We start from the raw sequence: 21,255 nt of genomic DNA, 5'->3' as shown, positions 1-21,255 counted from the left end.
ATTATTTGCAAACTATATGAATAATTTGGATGAAGGGATTGAGTGTAATGTAGCCAAGTTTGCTGATGATACAAAGATAGGTGGGAAAGCAAGGTGTGAAGAGGACACAAAAAATCTGCAAAGGGATATAGACAGGCTAAGTGAGTGGGCAAAAGTTGGCAGATGGAGTATAATGTGGCAAAGTGTGAGGTTATTCACTTTACCAGAAAAAATAAAAAAGCAAATTATTATTTAAATGGAGAAAAATTACAAAATGCAGCAGTACGAGGGAGCTGGGGGTCATTGTGCATGAAACACAAAAAAGTTGAGTATGCAGGTACAGCAAGTAATCAGGAAGGCAAATGGAATGTTGGCCTTTATTGCAAGGGGGATAGAGTATAAAAATAGAGAAGTCCTGCTACAACTGTACAGGGTATTGGTGAGGCCACACCTAGAGTACTGCGTACAGTTTTGGTCTCCTTATTTAAGGAGGGATATACTTGCATTGGAGGCAGTTCAGGGAAGTTTCACTAGGTTGATTCCGGAGATGAAGGGGTTGACTTATGAAGAATGGTTGAGCAGGTTGGGCCTGTACTCATTGGAGTTTAGAAGATTGAGAGGTGATCTTATCGAAACATATAAGATAATGAGGTTGCTCGACAAGGTAGATGCAGAGAGGATATTTCCACTCATGGGGAATCTCGAACTAGAGGGCATAGTTTTAGAATAAGGGGTCGCCCATTTAAAACTAAGATGAGGAGGAATTTCTTCTCTAATTCTGTGGAATTCTCTGCCCCAGAGAACGGTGGAGTCATTGAATATATTTAAGGCAAGAGATAGACAGATATCTGAGCGATAAGGGAATAAAGGGTTATGGGGAGCGGGCAGGGAATTGGAGCTGAGCCCATGATCAGATCAGATATGATGTTAAATGGCGGAGCAGGCTCGAGGGGCCAAATGGCCTACTCCTGTTCCTATTTTTTATGTTCTTATGCTCTTATTCAGTTCTGTTCATCGTGATGTCTGTGGGAGAGTCTTCCAGAGTTCTGATGCCCCGGTAGATTCGAGAACATGGTTTGCCAATTACACGTTGGTATGAAGGTACAAAGTAATAGATCATAGTCACGTGTCTTCACCATTTGCAGTCACTAACACCATCAAACAAGGCAGTGTTCTAACCAAACCCTCTTTAGCACACTGTTTGCTGCAGAACTGCTCAAGGAGTTCAAGCACTGTGACAGGAAACGACACCACTCGCTGCGTAGACTTGCACATGAAGAATGTAGATAACATGCTTTTTGCCCAGGACTGCATGTTATTCGCTTACATTCTTGACGACATCCAATTGCTCTCCAACTGCTTCGCTCAGGCGACACAGCGCTTTGTCCTTACAATCAAACCAAAAAAGGACTGTAGTCGTGTCCAGCGCATGCCTGACCAACTAGCCACACCCCCTGTGGCTTCGAACAATAGCTGACCACTTCAGATCATGGACAAATTCTGCTACCGTGGTTGCTTTCGCTCATAGGATGCCACAATCGACTATGGCGTCACCCACTGGATTGGCAGGGCCACTGGCAGACTCGAGCGGAGACTCTTGTAGGAATGAGGGGTAAGCCTGATGACCAAAGTCAGTGTATACCAAGCTGTTGCCCTCACCACCCTACTATAGGGATCGGAGTGCCGAATCTGCTACCGTCATAACATCAAGCGACTTGACCATTTCCACTTGCGCTGTTGACCAAGTATCACTGGCATCAAGGGTAAGGACAGGTGGCCTAACATTTGTCCTCAAATGCCGCAATAGAACTGGAATTGAGGCCACGATCAAAAAGGTACAACTGCGTTGTTGTGGACACGTCGCTCGTATGTCTGATTATAGAATTACCGAAGCCATCTTCTATGGCGATCTGTAATCTGGGTGTCTCAACAGGGGTGGGCAGATGAAACGCTTTAAAGACACACCAAAGGCTGCTGTAAAACCTTACGACATTAACCCCAACACCCGTGATCACGATGGCGTCATGTCCGCCGGGCCGCGCCTGGCACTCAAGGCAACTGATCGACCCGCCTCAACAGGCTTTCCTTGCAATAGATGCACCTGTAACTGTTCGACCAGGACTGGCCTCATCTCCCCGCAGCTCACCCACCGAGACTCATCCTTTGGTCCAACAGGAGACTCCAGCTTAACGTGCATGGAAAAGGTGTATCCAATAAATGAATTCAAACTGAGCGGCAAGAGTAGGACAAGGGGGACGCTGCTTCAAACTGGTTAACGGCTCCTTTAGGAGCGCTATCGGGAAATGCTTCTTCACATAAAAAGTGACCAAAGTGCACTCTCTGGTAGAGTGCCGGAGGCGAAAATGCTGGACGTATTTAAGAAACAACTGGATGGCGCAAGGTGGGGAGTGTTGGGTCTTTCTGGATGGAGCAAATAAGATGGGCCAAATGACTCTCCTCCATATTCAGCTTGTGACCTTGTAACCAAGGGCTTGCTCTCCCCCACCCAAGAGTTTCATACTCTGTTCCTGTTTGGATTATCTACCAGGGTACTTTGCTGGCTGAAGTGGTTAAGCCCATCTCGCAATTGCTGTTATTTGTGTTGGGTGAAATATTGTGTTGGGTGAATTAATTTTCCTGATGCTGTCGAGCAGCTGGGACAATAACAGCTTCCGTCCCCCTCACCTCCTCCCTCCCCCATTTCCCCCCCACCCCCGATTGATTCATCAGCACTCACCATTCACACAAAAATATACACGAGGAAGTCATGAATAAACCTAGGAGTAAAAAGGTTAAAATTAAAAACGAGTTTATTGTTAATTTTTTTATATCTGCTTATTGCAGAGACTCTTCAAAAAAAAATGAAGGATCGTTGAATTAAATCATCACAGTGACAAGTCAGCCTAAAGGTATCTGTACCAAGCAGGAATTGAATCAAGCACGCATGGCCAAGTGAGCTCATTACGGTGGAGTTGGGGGCCCCCCTGAGTGCTCATACATTACCTGAGTAGCACTTTTCTTATCCTTGTAAAGCTCTCGACTGCCTCTTCTTTTCAAAGAGCTCTGCAAGACACAAAAGCCAAAGTGCTATCGTGAAAAAAAAGATAAGAGATAACATGAACATCCATAGCAGGGGCTGGGGGGAAACCAAAATCATCACCCACTTACAAAAAGGTTTAAAATAAGCAGCTCGACACCTCAGTTAAAATGGTAGGCAAGTGTGAGAAGAACATGTGAAGGGTTTGCATGCTCACAGTTATTTTTAGACCTGTGTATAATAATTGTACCGGGCGGCAGACAATGGCACGGCAATCTTTTCAGTATTGCTGCTTTTATATGACAATTGGAAACATTCTTCATTCTGTAAGGCTTTGAGCGCTGAAATCCATCCCAGCACATAACCTTCCTGACAGGCCTGTTGGATGATTTTCAGCTCAGTTCTACAGCTTGACTAGTCATCAGCTTTCCTGGGTACAGCACTCTTGCTGCCCTCGGGCAGGTTATCGATGGAAGCTGATAATCCTCAGACGACCTCTGTCTCAAGACTCCAATCCTTTTTTAAAAGCTACCATTAATCACAGTCCTCCTCTGCTTTTAACAGTTAAGTCTTTAAACACATTAGCCTCCACTTTGTTAACTGATTTTTTTTCCTCTCCCTTTTTCGCACAGTGTTACTGGGTGGTGAGTTCCAGTGTATCATACCTAACCCAGTAGGTTGGTGGAAGCACCATACATTCAGAGGTAGATCTTCCTGTTATTCAGCTTGGGGGGGGGGGGGGTATTGGATCACCTGGAAATTGTTCATTGAGGAAAATTGGATGGGGTGGAAAGTTATGGATATTGGAGCCCCCCTGATTTACCGCCTGTCATGTATTTGCTTCATGGGTTCTTTGCTTACGAACTAGCTGGTTCATTAGCAAAGGTTGAACAAGCAAACTGAACCCGACCAGTTCATCCACTAGGCTCACAACTGCAAGCCTCATCGTGGAGAACCTGAATCAACTGACTGAGGTTTTATTGAGTTTTGTGAACATCACATGACTGGCTAAGCCATTCACAGTGCAACAGCTCTACAACTATTTTAGTTGTATCAGTAATCAAGTGCCCTCCTGATTAAAGGGGGGCATACTCCAAAAACTTTTCAAGTTCCCCCTTGTTTTTTTTTGAGGGCACTAAAAACACAAATTATACAAGTGCCCCCTGGCTAAAAGGAGGTGGGGGAGCACTAAAACCGACAACTTAAACAAATTAAACTTAAGACATTAAGGTCAAATTAAAATTTGGTTGCCAGGGGTGATGATGCTCCAGTCCCTCCGGTGCCCACCTCTCGCGGAAGGCCGCGAGCGTATCGGTGGACACCGCGTGCTCCATCTCCAGGGACACCCTGGCTCGGATGTTCAACAGCTCCACAAGCCTGTGAGCATGCTCACAGGTGCATACATTACTCCGTCCATTTAAATTAAATTGGGCAGGCAAGGTCATGCATTTGTATTCCTGCTGGCCTGATTATCCTCAAAGTCCCGTATCCAGAAGATCCAACAAGTTCAATAACAGGAAAATCTTTCTAAAATTTTTAAATAGCACATTTATTTAACTGTCGTATATATTTTTTTTTAAAAACACAAATTAAATTGTGACATTCTGGAAGGATTTAATATCTTTTTCGACCAATTTTCTTTCCTTCCCCTTGGAGGATGCAGACTCATTCCAACTCTCGATTGCTATTCTTCAGCCTAGGCCGTTAGCATTTGGCGGGCTATTTGATTGTAGCATGCGTCACCACCAAGCCCAAATGTGTCCTCAGCTGATCGGCCTTGCACATGCATTTTCAGGAGCGTCCGCTTGATGCCACTTGATACTTGTTGCCAGTTATCTGCAGAATTTTCATCCGTTTGACACACTTCCACTTCAAATCAGCATAAAGGTCTAGAATTCCGTCCGCCACCCTGCCCCAAATCAGGTGGGACACCGATGGAGAAAAGTGGAGAAAATCAACTGTAGTTCCTCTCTGGGGTAAGGCGGGGGGAGCGGGAAAGGGGGGGAAATCAGTCAAAATCAACTAACTCTGCACAAACAAGGCAGCCAAACAAGGAGCCTTCCGAATTGATAGGCTCAGCTACTTCTTGGCTTACCCAGCTCAGCCATTGGGGGAGTTTTTCAACTCGGACTAGCCAGGGTTACCTCTAACGTTTGGGCTGGATTTTCCATTACCGGCCTCTACAGCTTCAGACGGAACACCCACCTGCCACCTCGACCCCGCCATGACCTCAGGTATGGGTACTGAGGCATTATGGGGGAAATTTTAACTGGGAGCAGATTTCAGGTGGGGTCGTCCTGGGCCCAGAAAGATAAGTTACTAACTTACCTTTAAAGGCCTCTGCTTCACTGCCTGCCTCAGCTGCCTCTAAAAAAGTTTTATTTTAAAAGGCTTTAAAGTGGACTTTCAAAGAAGGGGAAAGTGGCGATGAGCTGGAATGAAACTGGAAGCAGGCGGTAAGTTTCCCGAGGTGATTTTAACTGCATGGCCGCCCCATTCCTGGCTGGTGGGGCCCAGGTCTCGGTTTAGAACATCCGCTACATATTCACAGCGAGCTCCTCCATCGCCAGCGCCTAGTATTTTGTACCTTGCTTTATTTTTAAGTCATTATCAAGCGTTCAATGATTCCGCTCTCTCAGTTAGAGAGGGTTACTGACGCTTGGCCCTCGACATTTTCTGGTTACATTCTTTGCCGTCCTACTATGTTCAGGTTTCACACCTCGTTACGATGCAGTGGATATTTGGCCTCCAAGGGTCATGTTCCAATGAAGATGAAATATGTAAAATACCAGCGACCTTCATTTCCACACCTGTTCTCCATTGGCGCCCTTGCTCCAGAATCGCTATGTTCACTGAGGTTAAGGTGGTCGATTTGGGGAAACATGGAAACATAGAAAATAGGTGCAGGAGCAGGCCATTCGGCCCTTCAAGCCTGCACCACCATTTAATATGATCATGCAACCTCAGTACCCCACCCCTGCCTTCTCTCCATATCCCCTGAATCTTTTAGCCGTAAGGGCCACATCTAACTCCCTCTTGAATATATCTAACGAACTGGACTCAACAACTTTCTGCGGTAGATAATTCCACAGGTTCACAACTCACTGGGTGAAGAAGTTTCTCCTCAACTCGATCCTATATGGCTTACCCCTTATCCTTAGACTGTGACCCCTGGTTCTGGATTTCCCCAACATCGGGAACAGTCTTCCTGCATCTAACCTGTCCCGTCCTGCACCAAATTGTGAAGAAAGCCTTTAGAACTTTCAAATATGTTGCTCATGCACCACGTTGCCTTTTTCCAAGCGACTCATCTGTACAACCCGCAGCTTTGAAAGATTTGCTTCAGTTTAAAATTCATTCTGGAAAGTAGACATGGGGCTGGATTTTCCGTCTTCTGCTGCCCCTGTTAACGCCCCAGAGGGGCGGCAAGAAGCACTTCCGGGCGGACGGACAGCATGCAGCGCCTCGCCGGGATATTCGGTGTGGTTTGGAGGGGACGCGGAGCATTATCGCCTCCGGTTGCAACACCGGCTCGATTTTCGGCTGCCGCCCGACGCGTAGCGCTCTGCAGAGAGCCGTGCTGGGATCGCCTGCGGAAGCTGCCATATTGTGTGGTAAGCAATGCTGACCTCAGGTAAGTGCGATTGTTTATTTGTGTGATTTATGTTGTGGTGGCGAGTTATGTATTGGGAATGTTTTTGGTGGGTGTTTTTCAGGTTTTTGTTTTCACCCTAGCCCTCTCTCAGTGCGCTCCGAGGCTGGCTGGCTAGCTCTGGATTTTCGCTTGCTCAGTTGGCCTAGCGCCCTAAGAGAGGTGTACAACGCCTCCCTTAGTGCTCCGCCCCACACTCAGGGCCCAGCTGATGCATTTTGCTGATGAGGCGCAAACTGTTCCCGGGCGCAAACTTTACTGCCCCGCTGCCATTACCGCCCCAAAATGAGCAGAACCGAATATCCGGCCCCTCCAGTTTTAAGGCCTCAGGGCAGGAACATGCAATGGGGCTCCCAAGTGCTAACATTTTCATTATTGCTCTTCCCCTATTTCGCCACCCTCTTTTAAGGTTCCTCCACAACGCATTACTCTGGACTAGAAAGGTGGCCAGATAAGCTGCTCCATGGACCCGTGCAAAGGTCACTCTGTAGATGACCTCGAAAGAGATATGTCAGAACGCCCTGTGTTGACTTCAGTTTTCTCTCCTGTTGCTAGGCAGATACATGTGGTTTACACTCAGCACCTCCCTGGGAGTCAGGTTGCGATCATGAACTTGACATGTGGGAAATACTCAGGATTCCTTACACTTTCACTGTCTGCCAATGCGCAGACAGAAACGCATGTATACTGGCAGGTTGTCACAGCATAATATATACTTATTTCCCTCAGTCTTTCCTTTTCTCCAACAATCTACAGGCCTTTAAAACCCCAGTTTAACATCACTACTCACTACCTCTTGAGTTACTTTGCTTTTCTCCTGCGGTTTCAAATTTGGTGGTGTCTGTGCTATCTTCTTTCAACCTCATTTCCCTTTAAGGATAGCGGTGTCCGGGCCTTCAATGTAATGAAGGCTTAGACAACTCGGAGCTTTGCTGATGTAGAGGCTAAGCAAAGCCTAGATTACAGTTACACCTTTGTGCAGCAGAAGATAATACGAGAAAGTGCTGTACTATGCCCTTATATTTAATTATCCGTCAGATCCTGGCCACATATTAGACAAATACCACGCACACGGTTATAAATAAACTAAGTTCATCATGTCAGACACCATCTTGGCCTCACAGGTGAAACCAATAATTTCACCCGCAAGAGGCCAAGGTCACCACACTGAATGTTGAGCAATCCAGAACCTCCGTATGAAATGTGGCTGTGAGATTGCTCACGGATGTGGGTGAGAGTGCAGAACAGAGACACTGTGAATCCCGTTGTGCTTTTGCTGCATTCCTCTGAATCCTATTTTGTCTTGGGTGAGCATGTAGGAGGAGACGACAATCTCCAAGCTCACTGAGCAGCCCTGAGCTTAATCTTCCCTTGTACTCTTGCAGACCTTGATCTGTGGCAAGGCCCACAGCCGCTTCCAGCCTTCACATGTATTACTGTCTATTGCTGATAAATCAGAAATATTTGCCACAAAAACAAGATTGTGCTGCTTAGATCATTGAAAATCAAAGAATTCTGCACCAGTGATAAAGACTTAAGAACATAAGAAATAGGAGCAGGAATAAGTCATTTGGCCCTTTGAGCCTGCTCCGCTATTTAATAAGATCATGGCTGATCTTCTAACTCAACTCCACCGTCCCGCACTATCCCCATATCTTCAATACTTCTGATTGCATTTATATAGTGCCTTTCACGACCTTAGGACGTCCCAAAGCGCTTTACAGCCAATGAAACACTTATTGAAGTGCAGTCACTGTTATAATGTAGGAAACGTGACAGCAAATTTGCACACAAGCTCCCACAAACAGCAATGTGATAATGACCAGATAATCTGTTTTAGTGATGTTGATTGAGGGATAAATATTGGCCAGGACACTGGGGATAACTCCCCTGTTCTTCTTCAAAATAGTGCCATGGGATATTTGATGTCCACCTGAGAGCAGACAGGGCCTCGGTTTAACGTCTCATCCAAAAGACGGCACCTCCGACAGTGCAGCACTCCCTCAGCACTGCACTGGAGTGTCGGCCTAGGTTTTTGTGCTCAAGTCCCTGGAGTGGGACTTGAACCCACAACCTTCTGACTCAGAGGCGAGTGTGCTACCAGCTGACACTAGTGCACCAAGCCAGTAACAAGAATCATGGATATTATATTAGTATTTCTGAGACACCCTTTTCATATTTTACAGGTTCATATGAAAGGATTTGGCATATTAGAGAGTTTTATAGAGCAAGCTGGCAGCAGGTTTTTCTCTTAGTGAGAGAGCCATGAACAATGTGACTTATATCCTGCTATGGAACTCAAAATATTACTTGGCACTTACAAATGAGAATTCTATGGAGATTTGTCAAAGGGTGTGTTACAAATATGTTTTATAGAGCAGGTCAGAGGCTGGGTATTCTGCGGCGAGTGTCTCACCTCCTGACTCCTCAAAGCCTTTCCACCATCTACAGGACACAAGTCAGGAGTGTGATGGAATACTCTCCACTTGCCTGGACGAGTGCAGCTCCAACAACACTTAAGAAGCTCGACACCATCCAGGACAATGCAGCCCGCTTGATTGGTACCCTCCACCTTAAACATTCACTCCCTCCACCACCGGTGTACCGTGGCTGCAGTGTGCAACATCTACAAGATGCACTGCAGCAACTCGCCAAGGCTTTTTTGGCAGCACCTCCCAAACCTGTGACCTCTACCACCCAGAAGGACAAGGGCAGCAGGCACATGGGAACACCACCACCTCCACATTCCCCCTCCAAGTCACACACCATCCTGACTTGGACATATATCGCCGTTCCTTCATCGTCGCTGAGTCAAAATCCTGGAACTCCCTCCCTAACAGCACTGTGGGAGTACCTTCACCCCACGGACTACAGAGGTTCAAGTAGGCAACTCACCACCACCTCCTCAATGGCAATTAGGGATGGGTAATAAATGCTGGCCTTGCCAGCGATGCCCACATCCCAGGAATGAATAAAAAGAAACATACAGTGCAGCAAGGGTTATTTTAGAGGGTGTGTTCATTACGGAGAGGGGCATGTTACAGATAGATGTGTTTTACAGAGAATGTGCTCTGCAGCAAGGAGTATTTTATAGGAGGTCTACCTTACTGAGATGGGTGTATTACATGGAGGGGAGATTTACAGTAGAAATACATTGCACGGAGAGACATTTTATATGTTTTACAAATTGGTGTACAGCGAGGGGTGCATTCAGAAGTGTCTCTGTTAATGAGGGGACTGTGAAAAGAAAATGCATCATACACAGAGTTGTGGTGCGCTGAAGGGGCTGCAGGACTGAAACTTCAGACAATTGATTAATCTTCATTGAAGAACATGAAAAAGATTTAAGTAAAACCTAAGGGTGTGATACTGAAGCCACAAATTAGCTTGCAGCTCACATTCCTGGCATTGCTGTAACCCTATCCTTCACAATGGTTGAATTGACTGCATATGTTATATGTTTTGAAGATGCCATTGAACCACTGAGTGTGTGATGCAGATACTGGTAGATACTGCAAGGCAACTCAGCCTGGGGCAAGTACTATAAACTAGCTATCTCCAGCTGAGGTAACTCCACCGCTTGATGACTCGAGCACAGCAAAGAGCCAGTGTTGGTAATCCAAGAGCCATGTCACTCTCAAGTTTCCAGCCAGCTGCATAGATGCATGGAGACAGGCAGCTAAAAATACTGGGGAACGAACAAAAAGAGAGCAAGTAATGCATGGACTGTGTACGGCATTGGACAAACTCCAGGGATATGGGGCCCCTTCCCAATGACCAGCCTCCTACTGACCCCAAGCAACTCACCCATGATCTTATCGAAACATATAAGATTATGAAGGGACTTGACAAGGTGGATGCAGAGAGGATGGGGGAGACTAGAACTAGAGGGCATGATCTTAGAATAAGGGGCCGCCCATTTAAAACTGAGATGAGGAGAAATTTCTTCTCTCAGAGGGTTGTAAATCTGTGGAATTCTCTGCCTCAGAGAGCTGTGGAAGCTGGAACATTGAATAAATTTAAGACAGAAATAGACAGTTTCTTAAACGATAAGGGGATAAGGGGTTATGGAGAGTGGGCAGGGAAGTGGAACTGAGTCCATGATCAGATCAGCCGTGATCTTATTGAAACATAGAAAATAGGTGCAGGAGTAGGCCATTCGGCCCTTCGAGCCTGCACCACCATTCAATATGATCATGGCAGAGATTTGAGAGACAAAGGGGACGATGGGCTGAATTGAGATGGTAATAGCACAGGTGAGGAAACATCGGTCTTCGTCCTCCTACGCAAGCTCGAGGAACAGCACCACATCTTCCGGACTCAACATCGAGTTCAACAATTTCAGATCATACCTCGGCCCCCATTTTGTTCCCTTTCCTTGCTTTCTTTTTTAATAAAACTCCCCCCACCCCTCCCCACTTTATTTTTAGTTTGCTTTTCTCTGCTTTCCGTGGCAGCTGGTAATCATTCTGCCATTCACACCCCGTCGAGACCCACCTTTTGTTTCCTAACCTGTGCCATTACCATCTCAATTCAGCCCATCGGCCCCTTTGTCTTTCAAATCTCTCCTGCCTTCCACCCTATCACAGACCTTCCCATTTGTTCTTTCCTCCCCTCCCCCTATCACTGCCCCTGCACTTCCTTAACAATCTGTTACATCTCGAACTTTTCCAGTCCTGACGGAGGGTCACAGACCTGAAACATTAACTCTGTTTCTCTCTCCATCGATGCGGCCTGAGCCGCTGAGATTTCCAACATTCTCTGTTTTTATTTCAGATTCCAGCATCTGTAGTATTTTGCTTTAGTATTAGTAATAAACCAGCTCTAGTACCGAGCAACTTCACTTCATATACAGTACAGGTGCGACTTCCGAAATCCAGAAACCTCAGAACCGAGGCTGTTCCGGATTCCAGGTATTTCTGGATTACAGAACGTCTTTGACTGAGCCGAGGAAGGTAGGTAGGGGGGTCGGTCGGTTAGGCTGCCGGAGATCAGGGGGGTCGTTCGGGCCGAGGCCGGGGGAGGTCCAGCTGAGGCTGGGCGAGGTCGGGGGGAGGTCGGAGCGAGATGGGGGAGGTCAGGCCGAGGTCAGGCCAAGGCCGGAGTAGGTCGGGGCGAGGCCGGGGAAGGTCGGGGCGAGGCAGGAAGCGGTCGGGCCGAGGTCGGAGGAGGTCGGGGGGTGGGGGGGAAGCCGGGGGAGGTCAGGCCAAGGATGGGAGAGGTCAGGTCAAGGCCGGAGTAGGTCGGGGCGAGGCAGGGAGCGGTCGGGCCGAGGTCGGAGGAGGTCGGGCCAAGGCTGGGAGAGGTCAGGTCAAGGCCGGAGTAGGTCGGGGCGAGGCAGGGAGCGGTCGGGCCGAGGTCGGAGGAGGTCGGGCCAAGGCTGGGAGAGGTCAGGTCAAGGCCGGAGTAGGTCGGGGCGAGGCCGGGGAAGGTCGGGGCGAGGCAGGGAGCTGTCGGGCCGAGGTCGGAGGAGGTCGGGTCAAGGCTGGGAGAGGTCAGGCTGAGGTCAGACCAAGGCCGGAGTAGGTCGGGGCGAGGCCGGGGAAGGTCGGGGCGAGGCAGGGAGCTGTCGGGCCGAGGTCGGAGGAGGTCGGGTGGGGGGGGGGAAGCCGGGGGAGGGCAGGTCAAGGCTGGGAGAGGTCAGGCCGAGGTCAGACCAAGGCCGGAGTAGGTCGGGGCGAGGCCGGGGAAGGTCGGGGCGAGGCAGGGAGCTGTCGGGCCGAGGTCGGAGGAGGTCGGGTGGGGGGGGGGAAGCCGGGGGAGGGCAGGTCAAGGCTGGGAGAGGTCAGGCCGAGGTCAGGTCAAGGCCGGGGAAGGTCGGGCCGAGGCAGGGAGCGGTTGGGCCGAGGGAGGTCTGGGCGAGGCCGGGGGAGGTCGAGCTGAGGTCGGGCGAGGTCGGGTGGAAGGCCAGGGGAGGTCGGGCGAGACGGGGGGAGGTTGGGCCAAGGCAGGGAGAGGTCGGGCCGAGGTCAGGGGAGGTTGGGCTGAGGCCGGGGGAGATAGGACCGAGGCAGGTCGGGCCAAGGCAGGGGAGTCCGGATTTTGGAACATTTTCCGATTTCCGGAAGACCCCACCACGGATCGGCCCGGTGTCCAGATTCTGGAACATTCCGGATTCTGGAACTCCGTATTTTGGATGTCGCACCTGTATTTTATGTATGTAATTGTGTAATTGGTAAAATAGCATGTACTCTATCAAACCATGACTGAGGTCACGTGTTGCTGTCGGCAAAGTGATTTCCCACCGGGAACATACACTGGAAAACTGGACGTGCAAAACTTCGGTTGGAAAACTGTGCACAGTGCTTGCCCAAACAATATTCCAGACCCCGGGTCACCCCACCCACAGTGCAAGGTCAGAAACTGACCCCGGGTTACCCCACCCACAGTGCCAGGTCAGAAACTGACCCGGGGTCACCCCACCCACAGCGTAAGGTCAGAAACTGACCCCGGGTCACCCCACCCACAGCGCAAGGTCAGAAACTGACCCCGGGTCACCCCACCCACAGCGCAAGGTCAGAAACTGACCACGGGTCACCCCACCCACAGCGCAAGGTCAGAAACTGACCCGGGTCACCCCACCAACAGTGCAAGGTCAGAAACTGACCCGTCAGAAACTGACCCCGGGTCACCCCACCCACAGTGCAAGGTCAGAAACTGACCCAGGGTCACCCCACCCACAGTGCATGGTCAGAAACTGACCCCGGGTCACCCCACCAACAGTGCAAGGTCAGAAACTGACTCCGGGTCACCCCACCCACAGCGCAAGGTCAGAAACTGACCCCGGGTCACCCCACCCACAGCGCAAGGTCAGAAACTGACCCCGGGTCACCACACCCACAGCGCAAGGTCAGAAACTGACCCCGGGTCACCCCACCAACAGCGCAAGGTCAGAAACTGACCCCGGGTCACCCCACCAACAGCGCAAGGTCAGAAACTGACCCCGGGTCACCCCACCAACAGCGCAAGGTCAGAAACTGACCCCGGGTCACCCCACCAACAGTGCAAGGTCAGAAACTGACCCCGGGTCACCCCACCCACAGAGCAAGGTCAGAAACTGACCCTGGGTCACCCCACCAACAGTGCAAGGTCAGGAACTGACCCCGGGTCACCCCACCAACAGCGCAAGGTCAGAAACTGACCCCGGGTCACCCCACCAACAGCGCAAGGTCAGAAACTGACCCCGGGTCACCCCACCAACAGCGCAAGGTCAGAAACTGACCCCATGTCACCCCACCAACAGCGCAAGGTCAGAAACTGACCCCGGGTCACCCCACCCACAGTGCAAGGTCAGAAACTGACCCCGGGTCACCCCACCAACAGCGCAAGGTCAGAAACTGACCCCGGGTCACCCCACCCACAGTGCAAGGTCAGAAACTGACCCCGGGTCACCCCACCAACAGTGCAAGGTCAGAAACTGACCCCGGGTCACCCCACCAACAGTGCAAGGTCAGAAACTGACCCCAGGTCACCCCACCCACAGTGCAAGGTCAGAAACTGACCCCGGGTCACCTCACCCACAGTGCAAGGTCAGAAACTGACCCCGGGTCACCCCACCAACAGTGCAAGGTCAGAAACTGACCCCGGGTCACCCCACCCACAGTGCAAGGTCAGAAACTGACCCCGGGTCACCCCACCCACAGTGCAAGGTCAGAAACTGACTCCGGGTCACCCCACCCACAGCGCAAGGTCAGAAACCGACCCCGGGTCACCCCACCCACAGTGCAAGGTCAGAAACTGACCCCGGGTCACCCCACCCACAGTGCAAGGTCAGAAACTGACCCCGGGTCACCCCACAAGCAGTGCATGGTCAGAAACTGACCCTGGGTGACCCCACCCACAGTCCAAGGTCAGAACCTGACCCCGGGTCACTCCACCCACAGTGCAAGGTCAGAAACTGACCCCAGGTCACCCCATCCACAGTGCAAGGTCAGAAACTGACCCCAGGTCACCCCACCAACAGTTCAAGGACGGAAAGTGACCATAAGATGTAAACCTCTTTAAAAAAAAATGAAAGGGACAATGTAAATCTATTAAAGGCTGAAGGTTTGTCCTGCACTGACCTGAGGCAAAGAATCGACTTAAAACACATACACGTTTGACATGAGTGAGCTTCCAATTTGTTTTTAGTAACAGTATCCACATGTGAGAGTTGGCACCTAGCTAAGTGTCCTGATTAGTGGGTTTCATAAACACAACTGGCGTTTTGAGGATATTAAACCCCTTTCATTGCTGCGATAATTAAAAAAAATAGTAAAATTAAAAAATAATGAAAATCTATCAGATTTAGTTGGCGCATTCTGATTGAATTTGTTTTGTTCTGGTTCCTAAGGGGTCTCAAGTTGGTTTCAGTGCCATTAAATAGCACTGACTGACATAGGGTCTCATCATCATTGAGAAAGGTTCACATTTGTCCAGGGTGTGACAAAAGGTACACTGGGAATTCTGCCTCCAGTATCTTGATTGCTCTTTGAAAGAGCCAGCACACTTGGTGGAGGAATGGCCTCCTTCGGTGCTGTACTATTCTTTGATTCTATGTTATTAATCATTTAAAACAGGAACACATGATTCTTTAAGGATCCAAAATGGATCCCACAGATATTGTCCGAAGCACAGTGTTAGCTAACCTGGGATTTGTGCGAATGGAGTGTAAATCTGTTGTAAGATTACATTCTTTTAAATAATCTTCCCATCTCTATCTCAATAGCCTCTTATGGTGAAGCATCCCATGGTCTAATAGCCCTCAGTTCAAGAATGTTCCCAATGTTGGGGAAGTCCAGAACCAGGGGTCACAGTCTGAGGATAAGGGGTAAGCCATTTAGGACCGAGATGAGGAGAAACTTCTTCACCCAGAGAGTGGTGAACCTGTGGAATTCTCTACCACAGAAAGTAGTTGAGGCCAATTCACTAAATATATTCAAAAGGGAGTTAGATGAAGTCCTTACTACTCGGGGGATCAAGGGGTATGGCGCGAAAGCAGGAAGGGGGTACTGAAGTTTCATGTTCAGCCATGAACTCATTGAATGGCGGTGCAGGCTAGAAGGGCTGAATGGCCTGCTCCTGCACCTATTTTCTATGTTTCTATGTTTCTAAGTACATTCCATCCGGTGAGAATCTCCGGTCTCCGTTTCATTGTTCTTCACTCCCAACAGTGGAGAACATCTTTCAATGTTTATTTACAGTAAGGTCCCCAGAGTACGATCACAATTCACCGCCTGCTGCTCACACTGCTCCTCACAATGTGCTCCTCACACTGCTCCTCACACTGCTCCTCACACTGCACTCCTCACTCTGCTCATCACACTGCGCTCCTCACACTGCTCTTCACACTGTGCTCCTCACACTGCGCTCCTCACACTGCTCCTCACACTGCGCTCCTCACACTGCTCCTCACACTGTGCTCCTCACACTGCTCCTCACACTGTGCTCCTCACACTGCTCCTCACACTGCGCCTCACACTGCGCTCCTCACACTGCGCTCCTCACACTGCTCCTCACATGCGCTCCTCACACTGCTCCTCACACTGCTCCTCACACTGCGCCTCACACTGCTCCTCACACTGCTCCTCACACTGCGCCTCACACTGCGCTCCTCACACTGCTCCTCACACTGCACTCCTCACACTGCTCCTCACACTGCTCCTCACACTGCTCCTCACACTGCGCTCCTCACACTGCGCTCCTCACACTGCTCCTCACACTGCGCTCCTCACACTGCTCCTCACACTGCACTCCTCACACTGCGCTCCTCACACTGCTCCTCACACTGCTCCTCACACTGCTCCTCACACTGCGCCTCACACTGTGCTCCTCACACTGCGCTCCTCACACTGCGCTCCTCACACTGCTCCTCACACTGCGCTCCTCACACTGCGCTCCTCACACTGCTCCTCACACTGCGCTCCTCACACTGCTCCTCACACTGCACTCCTCACACTGCGCTCCTCACACTGCTCCTCACACTGCTCCTCACACTGCTCCTCACACTGCACCTCACACTGCGCTCCTCACACTGCGCTCCTCACACTGCTCCTCACACTACGCTCCTCACACTGCTCCTCACACTGCTCCTCACACTGCGCTCCTCACACTGCTCCTCACACTGCTCCTCACACTGCGCTCCTCACACTGCGCTCCTCACACTGCTCCTCACACTGCGCTCCTCACAAAGCTCCTCACACTGCGCTCCTCACACTGCTCCTCACACTGCGCTCCTCACATTGCTCCTCACACTGCGCTCCTCACACTGCTTCTCACACTGCTCCTCACACTGCGCTCCTCACACTGCTCCTCACACTGCGCTCCTCACACTGCTCCTCACACTGCTCCTCACACTGCTCCTCACACTGCGCTGCTCACACTGCGCTCCTCACACTGCACTCCTCACACTGCGCTCCTCACACTGCTCCTCACACTGCGCTCCTCACACTGTGCTCCTCACACTGCGCTCCTTACACTGCGCTCCTTACACTGCGCTCCTCACACTGCTCCACACACTGCGCTCCTCACACTGCTCCACACACTGCGCTCCTCACACTGCGATCCTCATACTTCGCTCCTCACACTGCGCTCCTCACACTGCTCCTCACACTGCGATCCTCACACTGCGCTCCACACACTGTGCTCCTCACACTGCTCCTCACACTGCACTCCTCACTCTGCTCATCACACTGCGCTCCTCACACTGCTCTTCACACTGCGCTCCTTACACTGCGCTCCTCACACTGCTCCACACACTGCGCTCCTCACACTGCTCCACACACTGCGCTCCTCACACTGCGATCCTCATACTTCGCTCCTCACACTGCGCTCCTCACACTGCTCCTCACACTGCGATCCTCACACTGCGCTCCACACACTGTGCTCCTCACACTGCTCCACACACTGCACTCCTCACACTGCTCCTCACACTTCTCCTCACACTGCGCTCCACACACTGCGCTCCTCACACTGCGCTCCTCACACTGCGCTCCTCACACTGCTCTTCACACTGCGCTCCTCACACTGCTCCTCACACTGCGCTCCTCACACTGCGCTCCTCACACTGCTCTTCACACTGCGCTCCTCACACTGCTCCTCACACTGCGCTCCTCACACTGCTCCTCACACTGCTCCTCACACTGCGCTCCTCACACTGCTCCTCACACTGCGCTCCTCACACTGCGCTCCTCACACTGCTCCTCACACTGCGCTCCTCACACTGCGCCTCACACTGTGCTCCTCACACTGCGCTCCTCACACTGCTCCTCACACTGCGCTCCTCACACTGCGCTCCTCACACTGCTCCTCACACTGCGCTCCTCACACTGCGCCTCACACTGTGCTCCTCACACTGCGCTCCTCACACTGCTCCTCACACTGCGCCTCACACTGTGCTCCTCACACTGCGCTCCTCACACTGCTCCTCACACTGCGCTCCTCACACTGCGCTCCTCACACTGCTCCTCACACTGCGCTCCTCACACTGCGCTCCTCACACTGCGCTCCTCACACTGCTCCTCACACTGCGCTCCTCACACTGCGCCTCACACTGTGCTCCTCACACTGTGCTCCTCACACTGCGCTCCTCACATTGCTCTCCTCACACTGCTCCTCACACTGCTCCTCACACTGCGCTCCTCACACTGCGCCTCACACTGTGCTCCTCACACTGTGCTCCTCACACTGCGCTCCTCACATTGCTCTCCTCACACTGCTCCTCACACTGCTCCTCACACTGCGCTCCTCACACTGCGCTCCTCACACTGCGCTCCTCACACTGCGCCTCACACTACGCTCCTCACACTGCGCTCCTTACACTGCTCCTCACACTGCGCTCCTCACACTGCACCTCACACTGCGCTCCTCACACTGTGTTCCTCACACTGCGTTCCTCACACTGCGCTCCTTATACTGCGCTCCTCACACTGCGCTCCTCACACTGCACCTCACACTGCGCTCCTCACACTGCGTTCCTCACACTGCGCTCCTCACACTGCGCTCCTCACACTGCTCCTCACACTGCGCTCCTCACACTGCTCCTCACACTGCACCTCACACTGTGCTCCTCACACTGCTCCACACACTGCGCTCCTCACACTGCGCTTCTTAAACTGCGCAGCTCACACTGCTCCTCACACTGCGCTCCTCACACTGCGATCCTCATACTTCGCTCCTCACACTGCGCTCCTCACACTGTGCTCCTCACACTGCGCTGCTCACACTGCGCTCCTCACACTGCACTCCTCACACTGCGCTCCTCACACTGCTCCACACACTGCGCTCCTCACACTGCGATCCTCACACTGCGCTCCACACACTGTGCTCCTCACACTGCTCCTCACACTGCACTCCTCACTCTGCTCATCACACTGCGCTCCTCACACTGCTCTTCACACTGCGCTCCTTACACTGCGCTCCTCACACTGCTCCACACACTGCGCTCCTCACACTGCTCCACACACTGCGCTCCTCACACTGCGATCCTCATACTTCGCTCCTCACACTGCGCTCCTCACACTGCTCCTCACACTGCGATCCTCACACTGCGCTCCACACACTGTGCTCCTCACACTGCTCCACACACTGCACTCCTCACACTGCTCCTCACACTTCTCCTCACACTGCGCTCCACACACTGCGCTCCTCACACTGCGCTCCTCACACTGCGCTCCTCACACTGCTCTTCACACTGCGCTCCTCACACTGCTCCTCACACTGCGCTCCTCACACTGCGCTCCTCACACTGCTCTTCACACTGCGCTCCTCACACTGCTCCTCACACTGCGCTCCTCACACTGCTCCTCACACTGCTCCTCACACTGCGCTCCTCACACTGCTCCTCACACTGCGCTCCTCACACTGCGCTCCTCACACTGCTCCTCACACTGCGCTCCTCACACTGCGCCTCACACTGTGCTCCTCACACTGCGCTCCTCACACTGCTCCTCACACTGCGCTCCTCACACTGCGCTCCTCACACTGCTCCTCACACTGCGCTCCTCACACTGCGCCTCACACTGTGCTCCTCACACTGCGCTCCTCACACTGCTCCTCACACTGCGCCTCACACTGTGCTCCTCACACTGCGCTCCTCACACTGCTCCTCACACTGCGCTCCTCACACTGCGCTCCTCACACTGCTCCTCACACTGCGCTCCTCACACTGCGCTCCTCACACTGCGCTCCTCACACTGCTCCTCACACTGCGCTCCTCACACTGCGCCTCACACTGTGCTCCTCACACTGTGCTCCTCACACTGCGCTCCTCACATTGCTCTCCTCACACTGCTCCTCACACTGCTCCTCACACTGCGCTCCTCACACTGCGCCTCACACTGTGCTCCTCACACTGTGCTCCTCACACTGCGCTCCTCACATTGCTCTCCTCACACTGCTCCTCACACTGCTCCTCACACTGCGCTCCTCACACTGCGCTCCTCACACTGCGCTCCTCACACTGCGCTCCTCACACTGCGCCTCACACTACGCTCCTCACACTGCGCTCCTTACACTGCTCCTCACACTGCGCTCCTCACACTGCACCTCACACTGCGCTCCTCACACTGTGTTCCTCACACTGCGTTCCTCACACTGCGCTCCTTATACTGCGCTCCTCACACTGCGCTCCTCACACTGCACCTCACACTGCGCTCCTCACACTGCGTTCCTCACACTGCGCTCCTCACACTGCGCTCCTCACACTGCTCCTCACACTGCGCTCCTCACACTGCTCCTCACACTGCACCTCACACTGTGCTCCTCACACTGCTCCACACACTGCGCTCCTCACACTGCGCTTCTTAAACTGCGCAGCTCACACTGCTCCTCACACTGCGCTCCTCACACTGCTCCTCACACTGCGCTCCTCACACTGCGCTCCTCACACTGCGCTCCTCACACTGCTCCTCACACTGCGCTCCTCACACTGCTCCTCACACTGCTCCTCACACTGCTCCTCACACTGCGCTCCTCACACTGCGCTCCTCACACTGCTCCTCACACTGCGCTCCTCACAAAGCTCCTCACACTGCGCTCCTCACACTGCGCTCCTCACATTGCTCCTCACACTGCGCTCCTCACACTGCTCCTCACACTGCTCCTCACACTGCGCTCCTCACACTGCTCCTCACACTGCGCTCCTCACACTGCTCCTCACACTGCTCCTCACACTGCGCTGCTCACACTGCGCTCCTCACACTGCGCTCCTCACACTGCTCCTCACACTGCGCTCCTCACACTGCTCCTCACACTGCGCTCCTCACACTGCTCCTCACACTGCTCCTCACACTGCGCTGCTCACACTGCGCTCCTCACACTGCGCTCCTCACACTGCTCCTCACACTGCTCCTCACACTGCTCCTCACACTGCGCTCCTCACACTGCGCTCCTCACAGTGCTCCTCACACTGCTCCTCACACTGTGTTCCTCACACTGCTCCTCACACTACGCTCCTCCCACTGCTCCTCACACTGCTCCTCACACTGCGCTCCTCACACTGCGCTCCTCACACTGCTCCTCACACTGCTCCTCACACTGCGCTCCTCACAGTGTGCTCCTCACACTGCTCCTCACACTGCGCTCCTCACACTGCGCTCCTCACACTGCT

General features: G+C 52.1%; 1 protein-coding gene across 2 annotated transcripts in view; it reads right to left on the bottom strand.

Moving 5' to 3' along the window:
• The window catches only part of LOC139277476 (microtubule cross-linking factor 1), a 354,944-nt gene that overhangs the window by 136,536 nt on the left and 197,153 nt on the right, over nt 1–21,255 (bottom strand). For both annotated transcript variants that reach the window (XM_070895978.1, XM_070895987.1), the window contains exon 4: nt 2,983–3,042. In XM_070895978.1, the coding sequence (XP_070752079.1) occupies nt 2,983–3,042 (60 nt within the window). The remainder of the gene's footprint in view (nt 1–2,982; nt 3,043–21,255) is intronic.

Source organism: Pristiophorus japonicus, chromosome 1, assembly GCF_044704955.1.
Source record: "Pristiophorus japonicus isolate sPriJap1 chromosome 1, sPriJap1.hap1, whole genome shotgun sequence".
Classification (NCBI taxonomy): domain Eukaryota; kingdom Metazoa; phylum Chordata; class Chondrichthyes; family Pristiophoridae; genus Pristiophorus; species Pristiophorus japonicus.
This window is presented reverse-complemented; position numbering and strand designations above follow the sequence as displayed.